Source organism: Aphelocoma coerulescens, chromosome 1, assembly GCF_041296385.1.
Source record: "Aphelocoma coerulescens isolate FSJ_1873_10779 chromosome 1, UR_Acoe_1.0, whole genome shotgun sequence".
NCBI classification, from domain to species: domain Eukaryota; kingdom Metazoa; phylum Chordata; class Aves; order Passeriformes; family Corvidae; genus Aphelocoma; species Aphelocoma coerulescens.
This window is the reverse complement of record NC_091013.1, coordinates 117,999,548-118,018,683: the sequence shown is the minus strand read 5'-3', so window position 1 is coordinate 118,018,683 and position 19,136 is coordinate 117,999,548. Positions and strand designations below refer to the sequence as shown.

At 43.7% G+C, this 19,136-nt stretch overlaps 3 protein-coding genes across 9 annotated transcripts in view; 2 read left to right on the top strand and 1 right to left on the bottom strand.

Annotated features, from left to right (window-relative positions):
- Window positions 1-1,658: 1,658 nt before the first annotated feature.
- On the top strand, window positions 1,659-10,606 carry N6AMT1 (N-6 adenine-specific DNA methyltransferase 1). Of its 5 annotated transcripts, XR_011154294.1 has the most exons (9): window positions 1,670-1,916; window positions 2,545-2,634; window positions 3,035-3,125; window positions 3,688-3,771; window positions 3,878-4,019; window positions 4,682-4,809; window positions 5,195-5,509; window positions 9,046-9,560; window positions 9,874-10,606. XR_011154294.1 is itself a non-coding variant. In XM_069026239.1 (7 exons), the coding sequence occupies exons 1-6, from the start codon at window positions 1,783-1,785 to the stop codon at window positions 4,786-4,788; spliced, it is 648 nt and encodes a 215-aa protein (XP_068882340.1). In that variant the 5' UTR covers window positions 1,670-1,782; the 3' UTR covers window positions 4,789-4,809; window positions 5,195-6,631. The 5 variants fall into 5 exon arrangements, 2 of the variants coding, with proteins under 2 accessions (XP_068882346.1, XP_068882340.1); XR_011154296.1 differs by lacking the exon at window positions 9,046-9,560; XR_011154293.1 differs by having other exon boundaries at window positions 9,046-10,606.
- On the bottom strand, window positions 10,267-16,807 carry CGGBP1 (CGG triplet repeat binding protein 1). 3 transcript variants are annotated; one of them, XM_069026277.1, is made up of 3 exons: window positions 16,732-16,804; window positions 14,237-14,808; window positions 10,267-14,160 (listed from the first exon to the last, which is right to left on the bottom strand). In XM_069026277.1, exon 2 carries the CDS (start codon window positions 14,784-14,786, stop codon window positions 14,283-14,285), a length of 504 nt encoding a protein of 167 aa, XP_068882378.1. In that variant the 5' UTR covers window positions 14,787-14,808; window positions 16,732-16,804; the 3' UTR covers window positions 10,267-14,160; window positions 14,237-14,282. The 3 variants fall into 3 exon arrangements, with proteins under 3 accessions (XP_068882378.1, XP_068882368.1, XP_068882359.1); XM_069026267.1 differs by having other exon boundaries at window positions 10,267-14,808; window positions 16,738-16,807; XM_069026258.1 differs by having other exon boundaries at window positions 10,267-14,808.
- A 501-nt stretch (window positions 16,808-17,308) lies between these two features.
- The window catches only part of ZNF654 (zinc finger protein 654), a 30,549-nt gene continuing 28,721 nt past the window's right edge, over window positions 17,309-19,136 (top strand). Inside the window, exon 1 of the mRNA XM_069026217.1 lies at window positions 17,309-17,447. Within this exon, the coding sequence (XP_068882318.1) occupies window positions 17,316-17,447 (132 nt within the window). The 5' untranslated portion in view covers window positions 17,309-17,315. The remainder of the gene's footprint in view (window positions 17,448-19,136) is intronic.

Genomic DNA, 19,136 nt, shown 5'->3' with positions numbered 1-19,136 from the left:
AATTAACCAGATTTCATGAAGTATGAAACAGCCAAAAATAATAACCAGTACAGCTGGAGAAGGTGAAATCATTTCTCCTACTGCACTCCAAAGCTTGACCACCTGGAGAGATTAAAAAAATATATCCGAAGAATTAATTTTCCTAATATGGGCACACTGCAAAATTCTGTCTCCTAACATGACTTCATTTGGCCAAAGGAATGGAATTTTATGCAAGCTTAATATGTTTTACAAGTACTTGTTTCTCTGGCACAGCATCAAATCTTTGGGAAGGCAGATGAAATGGAGCATCTACTATGTTTCCTTTGGAGCTAAAAAAACCTGGTATTGTGTCCTGAAGAGAAAGTAACATTTTAAATTAAAAGGTAATATTAGTACAAGATCAGGTCCATGAATAAATTTACTCTTTTTTGAACTTCTGAGTTTCTATAATTGTTTTTTTTTTTTTTTTAGATAGTGGAGCCTATTTTAAGATAAAGCTTGGTAGTTTCATTTCCATGACAGGACAAAAACAATCCTTGAGTTAAAACCTCATCTTTGGATCTGTGAATAATAATCTCTGAATATCTGATTGCACTGACTTGGTTAACATCACCTTTTTCCTTCATTGACCTAGACAGTCACCTCATTCAAAATTTGAGTCTTCAGTGCATTAATAACCCAACACAGATATTTAATGGGAATTAGAATCTGCTCAGTTCTTTCTTCTGCTTTTGATCAGAATTTTTTGGGGTTTTGTTGTGTAGAGAAAATTATTAATCTCATCTGTGCCCTGAAATTTTTCCTCAATTCTTAATTTTGCAGAGCCACATTTTTGTTAGAGCACTGCCTCCAGCTCTGCGGTCCCAGCACAGGAAGGACCTGGAGCTGTTGGAGAGAGTCCAGAGCAGACACCAGGATGATCAGAGGGATGGAGCAGCTCTGCTGGGAGGAAAGGCTGGGAGAGCTGGGATTGTTCAACCTGGAAGAGGCTTCGGGATGATCTAATTGCAGCCTTCCAGTACCTGAAGGAGCCTGCAAGAAGGATGGAGAGAGTTTACAAGGACCTGGAGTGACAGGACAAGGAACGGCTTCAAATGGACAGAGAGCAGGTTTAGAGTGAATATTAGGAAGATATTCTTTACGGAGTGAGGGTGGGGAGGCCCTGGCACAGGCTGCCCAGAGAAGCTGTGGCTACCCCTGAATCCCTGGAAGCGTCCAGGGCCAGGGTGGACATGGGGACCTGGGACAGAGGAAGGTGTCCCTGCCCATGGCAGGGTGCAATAGGATGAGCTTTAAGGTCCCTTCCAACCCAAAGCATTCCGGGGTTCTGTGACTCTGAAGTTCACAGGGTAGGGATATAAAGATGCTGTCGAGTGTTGCTGGCTAAGAATCACAGAAATACAGTCTTTTTATGACAAGAAAGTAGAGCTTTTTTTGGTTAAGGGTTTCCCCCGTGCGTTTCAGAAACTTCCTAAGCACCTCCTTCCCTTGGGTTTGTGCTGACTCCCTGTGGCCGTTCTCGTGATGGAAACCCCATTTGTGCAGCCGACGCCGACATGAGGAGCAGCCGTGCCCTCCCTGTCCGCCCTCAGGGGCCCCCGCGGGGCCCGCTGTGCACGCTGACACACTGAGGGTGTTTAATACACCATCAACGTGATCAGATGCCACCACACCGGCCGGAATTTTAGCGCTAGCACATCTGAGCGCCACTGAGCAACGCTGAGGAGGGGCGGGCATTTCGCGCCCTGTTCCTCGCCTTGTCCCTCCCCTTCCCCCGGATGCGGGCCCGGGCGGGCCGGGATGGCGCTGCCCACCCCCCGGTACGGGCACCTGGGCCCGCGGGGGCCCTTTCGGGACGTGTACGAGCCGGCCGAGGACACCTTCCTGCTGCTCGATGCGCTGGAGCGGGACGCGGGCAGCCTGCGGGAGGCTCGGTACGGCAGGGCAGGCAGGGGAACCGCGGAGGGGTGAGCTGAGGGGGGATTGCTGTCACACGGGCGTCAGAGCCATTAGAGAGCGTCCAGAGGGGCTGCGGAGGTGGGGAAGGGCTGCAGGGGAAGCCGTGCGAGGAGGGGCTGAGGGCGCTTGGCTTCTTGAGCCTGGAGAAGAGGAAATCTCATCGCTGTCTGCAGCTTCGTCATGAGAGGCAGCGGAGGGGCCAGCACTGATCCTGCTCTCTGTGACCTGAGGGAACGGCCTGAAGCTGTGTCAGGAAGGGTTAGGGTGGATATCAGGAAAAGGTTCTTCTCCCAGAGGCTGGTGGGGCACTGGAAAAGGATCCCCAGGGAATGGTCACAGCACCAGCCTGATAGAGCTCAAGAAGTCTTTGGACAGCGCTGCCAGGGATGCACAGGGTGGGATTGTTGGGGTGTCTGTGCAGGGCCAGGGCTTGGACTGGATGATCCCTGTGCGTCCCTCCCAGCTCAGGAGAGTCTATGATTCTGTACTTTAGCTTGTTTGGGAGGACAGCGTGGTCTGTAACACTGTTTTCACCAATTCTGTATCTGTTTCGGTGCTCTTGTATGTTACAAACAAAAGTCATCCAGAGTTTTCTCTCTTTAGAGTCGAGATCTGCCTTGAAATAGGATCTGGATCTGGTGTGGTTTCAACATTTCTGGCTTCTTCCATCCTTGGACCCAGTGCACTGTACATGTAAGTATAACAGCACCTAAACTGTTGCATGAAATAATAAAGGATGCTTAGGCCTCTCATATATATTTCTCATTTTCACATTTTAAAAACTATTCTTTTCTCAATTCTGTAGATACACAAATCAAAGCAAAGAGAGTCTGTTGAGCATTTCTGAGATTATGGTGCAGCCTGAATTATTTACTTTCGGTTCTGTAACAAATAAGTAGTGCTGTGACTAGAAATCCATTTTCCCATTTCTCAGACAAATTGATAAGCCTACACTTGTGTTTGCTCGGCGGAATCCTTGTGGGTCCCTTTTAACTCAGTATTCTGTGATTCTGTAAATTAGGTTGTGGTTCATAGGGTTAAACTTCCAGGTACAGTAGCCTACAGCTTACGCTTTGTAATATTTCCCTTTTAGATGCACAGATATCAACCCCATGGCAGCTTACTGTACCCAGGAGACAGCTCTGCTTAACAATGTTCACCTGCAGCCTGTCATTACTGACTTGGTAAGAGAGATGTTTCAATAGTATCCCCTTCATAGTTTGTGTAATTTTTTATACTTACTGGAGATCATGGAGTCACACAATAGTTAGGGTTGGAAGGGACCTCTGGACATCACCCCCTGCCAAGGAAAAAAACCCCCAGCAAACTACTCAAGCTCTAAAAGTCAAAATTAAGCTCTAAACATTTATTGAATTAATTAAAAAAAAAATCTGTAGATATAGTTTGGAAAATCCTGGATAAGGAATTCTGTAGTGGCCTGACATTACAGCCCTTTGTCTAAAGTTATGCAGCTCTTGGTTCTCAGCCTTTTCTGATTTAATGAGAACTTATGTATATTGTTACTTTTGATTTCTCACAGCATTTGGTATGGAGAAAAGATGATTTTCTCATCTCTTTAACCCTGAATATATATGTTTATAAAAGATTATATAGATAGGCAAGAATAAATGGGATTTAAAATGGCTGACCAACTGCACCATGTAACTGTATTTTTACAAAATATTTGCATTCTTCATGTTTCCAAAAAGAAACCTCACACAAAAGAATCATCAACTTCACCTACAGGTCAAAGGATTATCTCCAAGGTTAAATGGGAAGGTTGATCTACTTCTGTTTAACCCACCATATGTGGTAACACCTTCTGAAGAGGTAGGAAAAATTTGAAATACATAGTAAAAATGGTATTGCTACTGTCACTTGTTGAGACAGTTCTATCATTCGGTATTATGACAATCTTTGCTTTCCTTCTTGTTAGGTGAAAAGCCGTGGAATAGAGGCATCCTGGGCTGGTGGCAAACAGGGCAGAGAAGTAATGGATAGAGTTTTCCCATTAGTACCAGACCTGCTTTCACCAGGAGGATTATTCTACTTGGTAACAATTAAAGAAAATAATCCAGGTGATCACTGCCCTAGGATACTGAAATGTGCCAAACCAGGTTTAACATGGTATAAATCAAAATGCTGATCACAGCTAGACCCAAAATGCAAGCAAATTTATCAAAACTAAGAACTCCCCAAGCTAGTTTGGAAAATGAAAGTGTGTAGGACCCCAGCAGCTCCGCAAGTGTTCAGTTCCAAGTCTGAATGGTGAATTAAGTCTGAGCTAATTAATGAAGCCAGGCCAATTCTTTCTTATGGAAGAAAATGGTGGTGTTAACCTAAAAGGCTTAGTTGGAAATGTGATTTTCGTTTTACAGGTGTAGAGAAAAGTTTTGGATTTGTTCCTTCTGATCTAATGCTTAATGGCCACAAGTGATCATGTAATGTCAAGATTTTTGTTCACACCTGATTTATTAGGCAGCTTTTGTGAGAAGGTGCTACAAATGTCACTTTCTCCTACAGTTTAGCTTCATACAGAATTCTAGCAAAATACTGAACTTCAGTTTGTAAATTATGAGCTTTATTTGTTCTTGGTGGGAGATTATTTTGCATAAAAATTCCTGTCTGAAAGGGTAAGAGGACAGTTCATAAACTTTGCTTTACAGCTTGAGGGATACCTTAGAACTGTCTTTTATAAACAATTGCAACTCATTTATAAAGACTGCACTTTCCATTACAGATGAAATTCTGGAAACAATGAAGAAAAGTGGCTTGAAAGGCACACGAGTACTTTCCAGGCAAGCAGGACAAGAGATGCTGACTATCCTCAGATTTAGGAAGTCTTGATAACTTCTCTTCACCTTCCAGGTAGTAGGCATGAAGAAAATTGGACACAGAGTTGTCAGCTGGGAAACACTGAAGTGAATGCAGTCTGCCCTCTGTTAATGGCAGATACCTATTCATATAAGCAAAACATCAAGAAAGAAATGAACCCCAAAACTGAACTAGGGAACAAAATATCAATGGGTTCTTAATGATCTAATATCCTTTGACATAACCAATCCCACACACCAAACAGAATCTCACTTTTACATGCCATGCACATGTATCACTTTTAATTTGTAGTCTTCAGTTGTCAGTGATCAGAATCATGGTCATTTTACACCATCAACATTCACAACAAACTGCAAGTTTGCAAGCAGCAGTATTAAGATGTCCTTCTGTTGGCCTAAAATGTTCTTTCCTCTCCCAGGATCAGCATTCTCAGCACAGATCACTTTGGCCATGTTTAAGAACCAGAGTCTTCCACCTCCCTCTGACCTTCAAAGAAGAAGAAAGAGCCTGGTTAAAATACACAGATGCCTAGAGTTCACCACAAAAGCATTTGGTGGAAGTTTGGATCAATGCACAGATGGAAATACAGTGGCACTTTTTACAATGCAAAATGTGAAGACAGTTAGGAGCTGTTTCATTTGTTCTCACATACCTGTTTGATATTTTGCTGCTGTACTGTTCAGGGTACTGAACTTCTCATCTCTCCCAACATACGAAGATATTCCAGCAGCAGGTAAGGAAGATTCTCCAGTTCTTCCTTGTAATGAGCACAGCAGTTCTGCAACTCATTAAACACCTTCCCCGAACTTCAGAGAAGGCTCCTCAAGGAATGATGGAAAATTTTATTTTAGTAATTGTACATATGTATATCACCACTGGGATTTTTTTGAGGAATATAATTTTGCAAATAGAAATTGAATTTTATTCCTTTTCACTTCTTTTCCCCCCATTTTAAAGAAGCACTAATGTAGTTTTTCTGGTGTACACCGGAGGGTTTTCTGGGGCTCTCATTGTTTTGTCTCTGGATAGCTCTGCAACATACAAAGCTTAAATAAGTTGGCTTCAACTCCCAGCTTACTTTTGACCAAAATAAAACCCAAACAAGATTGGAAAAACTTAGGGATAAAATGGATGTACACTGAAAAAAAATAATTTCCATCATGGTTCTGTAGAGATTGACTTGCAAGAGTTTTCTCTCCGATGCTCCTATAAACATTATTTTGGTATTTGTAGTAATTTGTATCATTTTAGCAGTGCTTTATCAATGTTGACCAATTCATCAGTGGATGTATCTGAGGTGTTCAAACAGCAGTTGAGTGCATCCATTGCAGCAGCTCTAAGCCTTTTTGTAGGATTTCCTTCCTTTCCATGGTAACACATCTCCTGGACGACAGCAGCCAAGAAGAACTTGAAACAAAATAATCTCATTAAACAAAAGAAAATAAAAATTATCTTAGGAGTATACTGGGCAAATACAGTCCTCACATCAGTCCAAATTAGCAGACCCTCTTATTCAAAAACTGCTGCAGACCCTTTATAGGAAGAGCCTTTGGCCATGATGCAAAATGTATTTGGTCCTCAGGTGCTGGAGTTCTTATCTACACAGTTACTGAGTGTTTCTCAATTATTATCATTATCATCCTCTTCAATTAAATTAGGAGCTCTGCTATGGTAATAAAGTAAGACATATTATCTCCAGGGTGCACTGAGGACTGCTTTGGTTTCTGTTCTCCACCTGTAATGTTTAATAGCTGTAGACAGGTTTAATTATGAGGCCGCATCTTATTGTAAACTTGATAATTGCTCTGAGCCAGCATTACCAGAAGAATGTTCAAGAATATCCTTTTTATCAACATGACTGGAGAGACCTTTATTCTCTGGGGATTGGAAAGAGAAGATGGTCCTGGGGGTTTAAAAACATCTTTTTTCCTTCTCTGACTCCTGGGTCCCCTCAGTGCAATGAACAAAGCTGCAGATTTTTTTGATTTTTGAAAGATGCTCCTGCAAGTGAGGCTTTGATTTTACAAGCAGAGAGGAGAGATGCACAGCAGGATTTTAAACTTGTTCACTGCTTCTGTATGATTAATTCAACATTAGTCAACTAAGAAGCTGAAAAAATTCACTATTCACAAACTGGTAGATGTCAAACACATCTGAATTGTCTCAGTTGGCATTCATGTCTTAATTTATAATAATCTGTACTATAAGGGATGATTGTTTCTGCTGCTTGTTCTCAGCATCTTCATAAGGACAAGTAATTTGGATTTTATGTGTTGCATTTTCAGCATGTCCTTAAGACTTTTTCCCCCTAAATATTTTTAAGACATTGAAGCACTTAGCTGAACCTTCCCAAAAACCTCTGCCCATGCAAAGTTTCTTCATAAAGTTAGAACCAAACTGAAGTCAAACAGCAATTTTGTATATAGCAATTATCACTTCTGCTTAAAATGCAAATGCTTACCAAAGTCTAAATTACCAGGTTTTTTTTCCCAGAGTAATATTTTGGAGAAAATAATGGAACAACTTTCTGAAATGTTATGTTTGGATTTCTTTTTTACTATCAAAATTTTTGTGTTTGGATTGAGTGCATGATGATCAGGACAATGATACTAATGTTTGTGAGGAACTGAAAAAGCTGACAAAAATTCCAATCCAGCCTAAATGCAAAATATTTATGGAAGAAAACTCCTTGAGTGTAACTGCACACACAGCAGGGCTCCACTTGAGCCAAAACACTCCTACCACAAATTGCATTTTTGTGCAGTGAAGACACCTGATGGCTGCAGCCACAGCCAGCTCAGAGAGAAAAATTGGTTATTCAGGGATGTTATTCTCTTGTTGAGACTTAATTACCACCTTTAGCCATTCTATTTTTATTATATCATTAAGATACAAATGAGATATTTTTGATCTCCAAATGGTAATTTAGATTTTTTAATTCTGTTTTTAACTCAGTCCATGGATTTGAGGCACTGCAAGAGTCTAGTTTTGCTTTAAAAGCATATTTCAAGGGATAGTAAATGGTAAATAAATATAAAATAAGTATTTGTCAAATGAAGGAATGACAGTCCTAATCCTAAATTAGGAAAGGGAAATGGCAGAAAAAGATGTCACCAGCTGGGCACTGATTTGCACTGTCTGTAGTAACTCAGTAACTTTGCTGAACCCTAACAGCCCCCAGGTATTGAAAAAACCTCATTGAGTGCAATTGAATTTAAAGAATCAATTCAATTTAAACATAACAACTAGCACAGTTCTCTGTGATGGACACTATTATTTTGGAGGAAGAGGCTCCAAAAATACAGGGTGAAATTCAGACCTGAGTATTGGTATAGGTAGAAACTATCTTCATTGGATGCAGTCCCCTTTCTCATGCCTGTTGCTACTTCACTGAATGCAAGTGAAAAGAAAAAATCCCAACCATAATCTATGCAATGTTCTTTCTGTCCCACCTCAGCTTTTCTTCTGACACGACCAAAGTTCTATTTCAGGGCTGCATTTTTCCTGTTTGCAGGAAACCACAGAGTGAGACACAGCGTTCTGAGAGTGGGCTGCAGGAAGTCTGCTGAAAATTACCTTTTAACACTGCATGAAGGAGGTTTTAGTGCCTTAAAGGAGCAGCAGCATTTCAGTGTCCCATCAGCTCCTTTTCTGTCACTGGTGATCACAGAGCTCCCAGGATTTGCTGCTGCACCAGCCAAGGTGGCCCCTGCAGCCCATTCCAGGCCTTACTCCTGTAATTCCCTGTTAAAAGAGGGATCAGCTCCTTCATTTCAATACAAGTCCTTTCCTCCTTCAGAACATGACATTGTCTGCATCTCCCTGCTTGTCCCTCAGCAATTTCAGTTTCAGGAGATGAGCTGAGCCTTGCTGAACCAAAGCACTCACCTTGAGCCAGGTTCTGAACTGTAGGCTGAGCTTGGGTGCTCTCACAATGGGGGTCAGTTCATTCAGTCCAGAGCTGGTTAAAGCTCCACTCGGGGGTTTGCTCTCTGTACAACTCTTCCCTAAGGGCAACCATGGGTATTGTAGCTGTTGGATTTATCTTGAGGTAATGACAGGCTTCAGAAAGAAGGGGAGGGAGGAAGCAATTTAAAACTAATTATAGAAGAATTAAGGTGAGAAGGTCTCAATTACTGCGGTGAAATCCAATGCTGAATTTGAGAGCTATTTTGTACATTGGAGGACAGATTAAAAAAACACTTGAGGCAAACCAATATACATACCCCTCTTAAGAACCTCTAAAGCCCCTAATTACCTTTCTTCCAGCTCTGAACAGAACTACTGAACAGTATCTTCAACTGAGCTGCAGTAGCTCCTGTATCCCAACTCTCATCCTGCACTTTCTGCTTCTACCTGAGATGTGCTCCCTGCTGTTGGATATGAAACAGGAGGCCTCTACCACCACATCAGCTACAAATTCCAAAACCCTTGTAGAAAAGTGGTGGGATGAGGAAAAGAAAATGCAGAACTGCCACAGACTGTCTGTTCTCCAGCCTATGCAAATAACAAATGTCAAACCTAATTATCAGTATCCCTGTGGCTTGAAAGTTATGTGTACTTGATCCTACTGCATCCTGGATATCGGTTGAACTGCCTTGATTCAGTTAAAAAAGTAAAATGTCACCATGAAAATGTAGCATGGCCGAATTACTAAACTTTAAATATTTGCTTCACCTGGTTCTGCATCAGCTTCCACACAAATCCTTACTGATGTATTGATTTGCAAGTGTGCACGTGCTGTTTCATACAGGAATTGTCCACACAAGAAAACTTTACAAAGGGTATGTTTATTTCTATTCTGCTTTTCCACTTCACAACAAAAAGCACTTGATTTTAATGTGCTGTGACCTGGAAATGACTGAAAATGAGAAAGTAATGATTCATAAATTCATCAGTCAAGAGGTTGCCTGAATTTATCATTGATCCATCATGAGATGTCAAGACAGGTCAGAATTCAGGAAAATAAATGTGTAAATAATCAAACCCACACTTGATGATAATTTTTGATGGGTTGATGTTATTTGTTCAATTTTCATGAAGTCCCCAAGGGAGAGGGATCAAACTGTGACCTTTTTGGATTCTTCCACATTGCAGAAGCCCTTCCTGAAAAGATCTGAGGCCTTGGACAGCTGCAAGAACCTGTACCTACAAATTGTGTACTGAAGTGTCAAAATGCACAATGATCATTCCACCTGGTGTTCACTTGGAGCAGAAGGCATCCTTAGGGAATTTCTGTCACCATGAAGAAAATTCAGGAATTGACAGGAAACAGAAGATTGTACAACCAGTCCTGAAACAGACTTCAGTGTCATTGCACAGATAAATCAACCAGCTGCTTCAATATTCGATACGACCTTAAGCTACAACAGCAGCTCCTTAATTTTTCCTGTCCCCATCCATTTCTTCTGTCTTATATTACACCACACTATGTGAACTACCACATGTTCTTGATGCACTTGATTGGTAAAATAAGAGATCATGCATAAATTCTATAAAAAAGGAATACCTTTATTTTTTTTAAAGAGACCGTTTTTTCATTACCAAGTGAAAACTTTACAATGTAAAGTATTTCTCTTCAGTATTGTTTTAATATAAAAACTTAAATCACTTACTCTGGTCTTACTGTTCCTACAGGAAGTCTTGTGGCACTGCAGGACCCAGGTATCTTCAGCCTCACTCTAGTACCTAATCTTAAGTTCATGACTTTTTTTTTAAATAAAACCATTTCTGTGGCCACTCACCATCAACAAAACATCCCTACCACCAAAACAAAAATAAAGCATCTTCATTAGACCAAAAGAGACTAAACTCTAATAGCACTATTACAGTGAGAAGCTTTGTTAAAATAAAAATATTTTGAAAGTTAGACACGACTTTAAAATTGTACAAAGACAACAAGCACTCAAATTACACAAAGTAGCAGTGAGTACAATGTGAATGCAACAACAGTGAGCCTTGCCTCTCTTTATATGTAAATATAAATAGAGATTATCCTTGCCAAACTTCCAGCTCTTTTTTCCTTTTTCCTGAAAACCAGCTCATTATGCTGCAAAACCTAACAGGGAGCATCTCACTCTTCAGCTCAATAGAATTGCTCAGAGGGGCTCTGGCTCAAAACAGCCCTTCTATCATGAGAACATCCCATACTTTGCAGAACAAGTTTCTCCCTCTGTTGAAAAACAGATTTCCCTTTCATTATGCTGAATGCTTCACCTTCCCATGGGACCTGCCAAATTACAGGCTTCAAAATGATTAAAAATTTTGAAGCTTGCTCATGTCTTTTCAAGAACATGCAAGCTGAAACTATCATGGTGTGTCCATGTAAGGAGTCAAACAACAAAGAATGCTCCTGTTTGTATTTTACTCTTTGCAAGTGTTGTTTCAAGGAAAACACTTGGCAGTAATTTTAGCTAATTTGGCTAAATTAATTTAAGTATTGGTTAGAGAAGAAGATATCTCTTCTTTTAATTATTTTACTATTACATTTAGAGTTCAAATATATTCATGAAGCCACCTGGCACAAAGTATCCCTTAGAGCTTGTCCCTACATAGGGATGTAAAGTGAAAAGCAGACATCATCCTCCCTTTACTTCTGAGAGTTTTCTTCATTACAGGAAATACATTCTTGCACAAGAAATTAAACTCCCACGGTGACTGTTCAAACAACTTCACCACAGCCTCTAAACTAGGATTTAGTTATTACTTAGCTGTAGATAGATGAGAAAACTACTGCTGTAAATCTTCCCTGAGATCAACAGCAGTTAAAAGAAAGTTGTTTTATCCAACTGCAGCCATACTGGCAAAATGATGCTCTGAATGTGAATGTTTGCAGGACTCTTGTTTCATGACAGAATGCAACCAGTTACTCCTATTTTCTCTGAAAGATGATTTGGGTTATGTTCATGATTCTAAACTTACTCATTCTTTCTAGATTACATGGAGGTGCTTTCTTTTTCATAGTTTTATTCCATTGTTAATATTTGTTGCAATGGGTCAACATCTTGATTTCCAAAAAAGCTTGAAAAGTGTTGTGGCTTCATTTTTAAATGAAAACATCCTATTATTAAGACAGCAGTGTCCTGCAAACTGAGTTCATTACACTTGCCAACTTTTTTATGTAAAACTGTAAATCTGAAAGTAACCTGATTTTTTTTTTTTAGTTATGCAAGAGTCTATTTAATGTTCCCATGAAGCATTTCAAAATGTCTGTCAGTTTGTCAGTCAAGGGAAGAACATACAGCATCAAATCCTGTATAAAATCATTATGCATGCAGCCTGGAAAATCCCATGTTAGCAAAAACTGAGTGAAGTAGCCCAAATTCCTACCTTTTAATCATCCCATTTCTCTAGCTGTTTTTGTTTTCTCAATATCCCATAATTTTCCATTTGCTTCAATTCTAAGATAGCACTGCTAAGGTTTCAAAAAAGATTAAAAATTAAAGCACGTTGTTTCACTGTAAGGAAACAGCAGCTGTGAGAAAATAACTTTCAGTTCTTGTCAGGACAGAAAAGGCTATTGGCAGTTTACTTTTCACTTGGCTTCAGAAGATTTATTAAACAGTTCTAGCCCAAGGCAGTTAAGGATTTTAAGCTAAACCCAAGCTTGTGCAATAAAAAATGATATTAGGAAGGCATATCTTGATCTCTAGGATTAGATAAAAAAATTGCTACTGTTATTTCTGTCTGAAGTCCTAGACCAGCAGTGGGCTGAGCACCCCTGGACTGGTGCACATGGATAAGAAACCACCTGCTTCTTAGCTTTGTCCATTTATTCCAGCAGGTTTCATAGCAGGAGGCTGCAGGACATGGAACACAAGTGCATTTCTGCAGAGCTAATTGCACAAAAACCCAGTTGTTACTAAGTACGTAAGTCTCTCTCAGCCCAGCAAAGGAGACTGCTCTAGATACAGCTGGGGAAATAGCTCCAAACCCAAAATAACCTGGTCATTTTGTCTCTTTTCAGCAATTCCTTGGTTTTGCTGTAAATAAACTGCTGTGAAACTCTACTGGGGAAAGGAAGCTGGACAACTGGCTCCACCCTTGGGAGTTAAAGCATTCTTATGCCATTGTACCCATTGAGAAGGAGGATTCCTGTGCTCCCACGAGATGCTTGGCACCTCTGAACCCAGAGCATCTCCAGGAGATCTAGAGCAGGCAGAGGTCAGTTGTATTCCAGCACTTTGCACAATACTCCCTTCATTTCCTTCAAAACCTTCATAGAACACTTGCATGAGGTGAACTATTTGGCATCATAATTTGGAATAGCTCAGTAAGAGTTTACTAGGTTTTTGGAGAGGGTAACATTATTGAAATTCTTCAATTTCCCATTTAAATTTTTGCCAGTCCAATAGATGTGGCCATGGCACAGAGTAAGAAATACAGCCCAGGTCTGTAATTCCAGTATAAGTTCAAAGTGTATGTGCCTTCCTACTTGTGCTTACAAGTACTGAAAAGCCTTTGCAGTAACTGCTTTAAAAACTGTTTTAATCCCTTTACCTCCCTTGACTGAAAGGCTGATGACAAGGCCAGAGGTGTAAAGGACCTTCAGGGAGAGATGGAGCAGCCTCTTCTCCTGTGCACAATGAAAATCCTTCCCAACTCCTCAATTTAGTGCCTCTGTCATCCCCAATTTAGATTTAGTTTAGTCCTGTTAGTAGGAAAAAGGCATTAATCCTCTCTGCTAAGGACTTGGTCCAGCATAAGTTTCCCTTGACAGCAGCTGCACTGCAAACCACACTCAGTTACTGGTTTGTCTACTCAGCTTTCAAATGTTGGCACTGAAATGGAAGGGGGCATGTGAAATCAAGACAAGGGAACAATGATTTTAGAAAAGCAGACATGGCAAACCTGCAGAACTCCCAGCCTTATGAGAATAGTGGAGTTCAGAGGTCAGTACAAGAGACTGGCTGGTTAAGCTGGATAATGAATACATCCACAGTTGCACCAAACAGCTTAAGAGAGTTTTCTAGAAGAAAAATGTATCCTGTTTCAAAACGTAAACCAAGCTTGGATAGAAAGTTGCAATAGTCCTCCCCCAACATAGCAGTGATACTTTAACTAACCATCCTAGAGCTTCTTGCATTTCACAGATGCAGCACCTCTTCTTGGTCACTCAGGGACAGGATACTGGACAAAGCAATCCACTGCCATGATCAGCAATCCCTACCACACCATCTTCTTGGATGCACTGTGAAGTGGGGTCCTCCATTCAAGTGCCTTTTTCTCAGCCTCAGTTACAGCTGGATTGAACAGAGATCAGGTGTATGCCAGGGATGCTCCCTACATTCCTCACGAGCTCTACATCAGTGTAGCTCTGAAGTCCACGGCAGGGTTAGCAACAATCTGTGGCACACCGCTAAGTTCAGGAGCAGATTGTCATTTCTACAAGAATACAAAATAGCTTGTAAAATCAATATGTAACACTGTATATATGCATGAATATAAAAATAAACCACACCATCAATATGTAAAACTTCACGACAAGGATGAAAACAGTTCTCTTCTCAACGGTCTTCAGTGTTGATGAGCTGGTTCTCATTGTCATAGCCATCAGGCAGATATGCTTTCCTCAGCTGCTCCGACTTGGGTATGGAGCTGCCGTTCTTAACGTAGCGGGACAGGAAGGCTCGCACAGAGGGGTGATCAGCCTTCTCCAGGGGGATATTGGCTTCCAGGCACATTTTCACAAAGTCCTGGATCACGCTGCTTTTCTCTGTCTGGGCAGTGCTGTTGCACTGGAGGGAGGCAGTCAGAGTCCTTTGCTTCTTCCTGACGTTCTGCTCCTCAAACTCCGCCTTCCTCTTGGTGTGTGTTTTGGACTTGAGGTGGTCGTTGATGGCGGATTTGCGGACGTGGTTCAGCACCACGTTGCAGGAGGTGCAGAAGAGCTTCCCCCCGTCCTCGTGCAGCTCGCTGCCGAACTCCGTCACGCGGTCCTGGGGCGTCACGTACAGAGCAGTCTTGGAGCGGTTCCGCGACGGAGCCGACTTCACCCCAAACCGCTCCATCGCTGCCTCCGAGCAGGCAAAGCTGGGAAACAAAGCAATGGTTACATTCAATATCCAGCCCAGCACCTACTGACACCTAAAATATAATTAAGACACATTCGTGACACTATTATTGAAAGGCTCTTAATTTAGAAGTCCATAGAAATTGGGAGAATGAAGCTCCTTGTGGGTCAGAGTAAAACACTTCTAAGTTTCTCAACAGAACCCTCAAAATTCAATCTGTTCATCACTTAAAGTCAAACAAAAAGGGTTTTTGCTTTCCTTGAAGACTTTTATGTTGTGTTGAGTCAGTATTTTTCGTTTCCATCTTGAAAATGTGTATTTTGTCCATAGCAAGCAAGAAAACCATTACTGTCACTTATAAAAGCCAGTAACCCCCAACATAAAAAAAAAACCAAACCAAAACCAAACCAAAGCTTTGCCAGCACTTGTTTGGAAACAACAGCCCTGGTTTTTAAACCACAACTATTAGATTGAACCTGAACTTGGAGCTTAGAGCAAATAATTTTGTCAATGCAATTACTGCTGGAAGAGCCTAATGGGAACATAAAATTGCATATATTGCAATGTAAAACAAGAAACTATTTTCAAAGAGGACCACAACCATGAGAGCTGGACACTTTTTAACATCACTCTTAACTAGACCGTGTCACCAAAGCAAGGAATAACCCAGTCAAGTGCACTGAAACCAAACAGGACCTTTTGTTGATGAGGTGTGGGGTAGCTACTGCAAATCTCAGCTAAGGTAATTTAACTCCTTTTTAAAGTAAAGTTGAAGGCAAGTAATAGCTCTGTTCAGGTTTGAGGTTTTCTGAGCAAAATGAATCGTCATCACAATAACTACCCATTTCCTTAAAAAAACCCTAAAAGGCAACAAATGTTTCTTCTAAGTATCCAGATACCTCCGGATACACTTCACTGTACTTGTTTTCTTTTGTTACCCAGTTTGCTGTTGCAACATGTAAAACAAACAAACAAAAAAATTAAATACAGTTTCTGCTGTCCAGAAAGTCTTTTGTCTGCCCTGGAACTAAAGGAATAGAGAATTCTATCTTCAACATTGTCTTTTTTCTTAAGCCATAGCTACATGAAGAGATTACAATCTTCTGCAAAAGAAGGAAACAAAGATTCTGGTATTAGCTACCTTCCTAGTGATATTTTTTCACTCTCACTGCTACTTTGCAGAACTGTAAGTCTTTGACTGATGCAAAGTTAAACAATCTTTATCCAGCATCAATGTAACTTTCTGCATTCTTTTTGTTGCTTTATACATGAGTTTCCTAAGCAACCATTTCCTGAAATCAAGCAGAAAACCAGTCTTAACCCAACACAAACTTGTTGCTTTGGCTCCTGAAAGGCCAAAAAAACCCCCACCCCACCAAGCTAGCTGTTTGCAGTTCTACTGCAGCAAAATTCCTGGGGATTCTGAGAGCAGCACAACACAAGATTTTTGGTAAGCCTTTTTTTTGGGGGTGTCAAGTTTTGGCTTGGGTTGCACGCTGAGGGCTGCTGCCTGCCCCACCGCGGGGTGCCCGGCGCACACGGATCCGCTCTCCGGGACACTCCCGGCGAGGCGGCGGCCTCGGGGGCCTGGACTGGGAGCACTGTCACCGCACCCCGGCCCTGCTGCCAGCCCCACGAGCCGCTCGGGCGAGGAGCACAACAAGTCTGGCTCTCCAAGCACCGGGCGGGTTCCGCCCGGTAGCCGGGACCAGAACTCGATGCGTTCCTTGCCCGGGTTTGTTCCCCGGGCTGCCGGCGCCCTGTGCCCCGCGCGGGTTGAACGCGCCCCTCCCCGGCCCGGGGGGCTGCGCAGAGCCCGGCCCGGCACACCCCAGGCCCCGCAGCTGCGGCCCTTCCCCGCACGGCGGGTGTTTCCCCGGGAGGCCCCGCAGCCCCCTCCCCACTCCCGGGTCCGCGCAGGCCCCGTGCCGGCCGCCATTACCCGCACCGGCCACGCCACCGCCCGCGCCCGGGCCGCCCCGGGGCTGCGCCGCCGCCCGCTCCGCGCTGGGCCCCGCCGGGCCGGACGCGCCGCTCCGCCGCAGACACACGGCCCGCCCACCCCGCCGGACCGCCCCCGCTGCTGGCCGCCCCGCCCAGCGCCGGAAGTCGCTCGCTGATTGGTTCGGCGCGGAGATGGGCGGTGCTTTCGCCCAATTAAAATTGGGGGGTGGGCGTGAGAGCGCTGATGGAGGCGTGCACCGGCCAGTCAGAGCGCGGGCGGCGGCGCGCAGCGGACGGGGGCTCAGGCGGGCGGCAGCGGAGGGGGGCGTGACAGACGGGGCAGGCAGCCAATGGGAAGGCGGGACTGAAGTAACGGCGAGACTTTTTCACCAATCGCAGGGCGCGTCTGCCAAGGGGCGGAGCCAGCGGTGAGAGCGGCGTTGATGGGCAGGGCAGGCGGGCCAATTGGCGCGCGACGCGGCGGGGGCGTGGCCGGACGCGCGGCGGCGCGGCGGGGGTGGCCCTTCCGGCGCGGCGGGGCGGGGCGGGGGCGCTCGGTACGCGCGGGGCGGCGGGGCCGCCATGGCGGAAGACGAGAGCGACCAGGAGTCGGAGCGGCTCAGCGAGGAGCTGGAGGCGCTGGCGGCGCCAGGGCTTCCGGCCGGGCTGCCCGCTCTTCTCCGCAGCCAGTACTACTGCCGCCGCTTCTGCCAGGTGAGCGCCGCGGCGCGGGGGGCAGCGCCGGGGGCAGCGGCGGCGGGAGCCGGGCCGGGCCCGCCGCGCTGCCGGGCCGTGAGGAGCGGGGTGCGGGGCGCGGCCCGGGCTGCGGCGCTGCCGGGGGAGCGGGGGCCGGGCCGGGCGCGCAGGGAGGCTCCCGGCGGGGAGAGAGGGGAAGGGAAGGCGGCTCCCGGTGCGGGCAGGGAGAGCCGGGGGCGGCTGCGGGAACACGCGTGGTGCGGCCGGTGCTGCGGACAGAACAATTCCGGGCGGCTTCGCCTGGGTGGCGGAGGGAGGCAGAGAGAGCAGAAGGGCCCCGGGAACAGTTCCCGTCTCGCTGACCGAATTGGACCAGGGTGTTTTATAATTTTTTTTTTCTCCTTTGAAAAGCAGTGTTTTCTTGATGCGGGTCCGGAATTGTTGTGCTCCTCGCAAGCCCTTTAGGTGTGTCTTGCAAAGTAACAAGCACCAACAGGTTGCTTTTCATGGTTGCTTTCATCAGCAGGTGTGGATGGAACGTTAGTTACCTTCGGTATATTCCAGCAACGCCACTTGCTGCTTCCCGAAACACAGCCCAGAGGTCATTTTATGTAGAATTGCTTCATTTTATCAACTTTTTGACTTATCTCACCACTACGATTGCCTTCTGCCATCCAAAGAAATGTGCTGCCATGTTGTCACTTTGTTCCTGTTTTAATATTCAGTGAAACACTCTGTTTGAAATATTATTTACTGTTATATGTGCTTATAGTAATCTCGGGGGGTGTTCTGCTCACTAAGCCCATAGGTTGCTTCTTGGGGCTGTTGATCCTTTTATATTTTCTTCTGTTTCATGATTTCTCAAGACTTAGATACTTGAAAAAGATTGTGGAGCCAGTAAAAGGAGAAAAGAATGTTTTTGAAAGTATGGCATTTTCTACTACTGTCAGGAATGACAATCATGTTTGGTTACATTGGCTGGTTGGCAAGACGTTTACTTCTGCTCAACACTGAGGGCTTTGTCTTAAATTTTTTTCTCTGTGCTTACTGTATGTTGAATTTAATGTGTTAGGGAGGGAGTGCAGGCAGGGTGATAGCTTCATATCTTAATGCCAATCCCAGGGAAGGTAGGAATTAGTAGGAAACAGAAGATGGTAAGAGCAGGGCAAGAATTTTCCTGTGAAAATAGTTGTGATACAACTATTTTATGTGGTGTGTATCTAGTATTGACTTCTCCTGCAGTTTCTGTTGTGCAGAAAGATTGCCAAGCCCTCTCCCCTACTTTGAGTTGTTCAACTCTCCACATAAGCAGCCAATGTTCTGAGTGTGTAAAGGGCTCTGCTCCTTTTTCTCTTCAACTTTCTTTTTAACAATGCGCAGCATAAATAATCCTGTTGAGAGTAAGTTAATATATTAACAATTTGTCTCCAGGGTTTTTTTTTTTTCTTGTTTTGTGTAAATTTGGCCTGGTGTGAACAGCAGTCGTGCTCGCTCAATGTAATCAGTGTTTTGTTTAAGCATGTTTTTTAGTAATGGGTTTTTCTACTGTTTTAACTCCACAAACACAAGATCTTTAGGGGGGTGTACTGGTGTGAAAAGCCTGTTGCTGTGTGACATTTAAGGATTGACAACAAATGAAGTTGTATGTGCTCCACATGAGCTCATTTTCCCTCATGGGGTTGACAGTGTGTAATTATACACATAATA

Coding starts and splice junctions, on each gene's coding strand:
- N6AMT1 (XM_069026239.1), top strand. CDS start 1,783: ATGGCGCTGCCCACCCCCCGGTACGGGCACCTGGGCCCGCGGGGGCCC. Junction 3,126..3,687: donor AGCCTGTCATTACTGACTTG/GTAAGAGAGATG, acceptor CTTCACCTACAG/GTCAAAGGATTATCTCCAAG. Junction 4,020..4,681: donor AATTAAAGAAAATAATCCAG/GTGATCACTGCC, acceptor TTTCCATTACAG/ATGAAATTCTGGAAACAATG.
- CGGBP1 (XM_069026267.1), bottom strand. CDS start 14,786: ATGGAGCGGTTTGGGGTGAAGTCGGCTCCGTCGCGGAACCGCTCCAAG.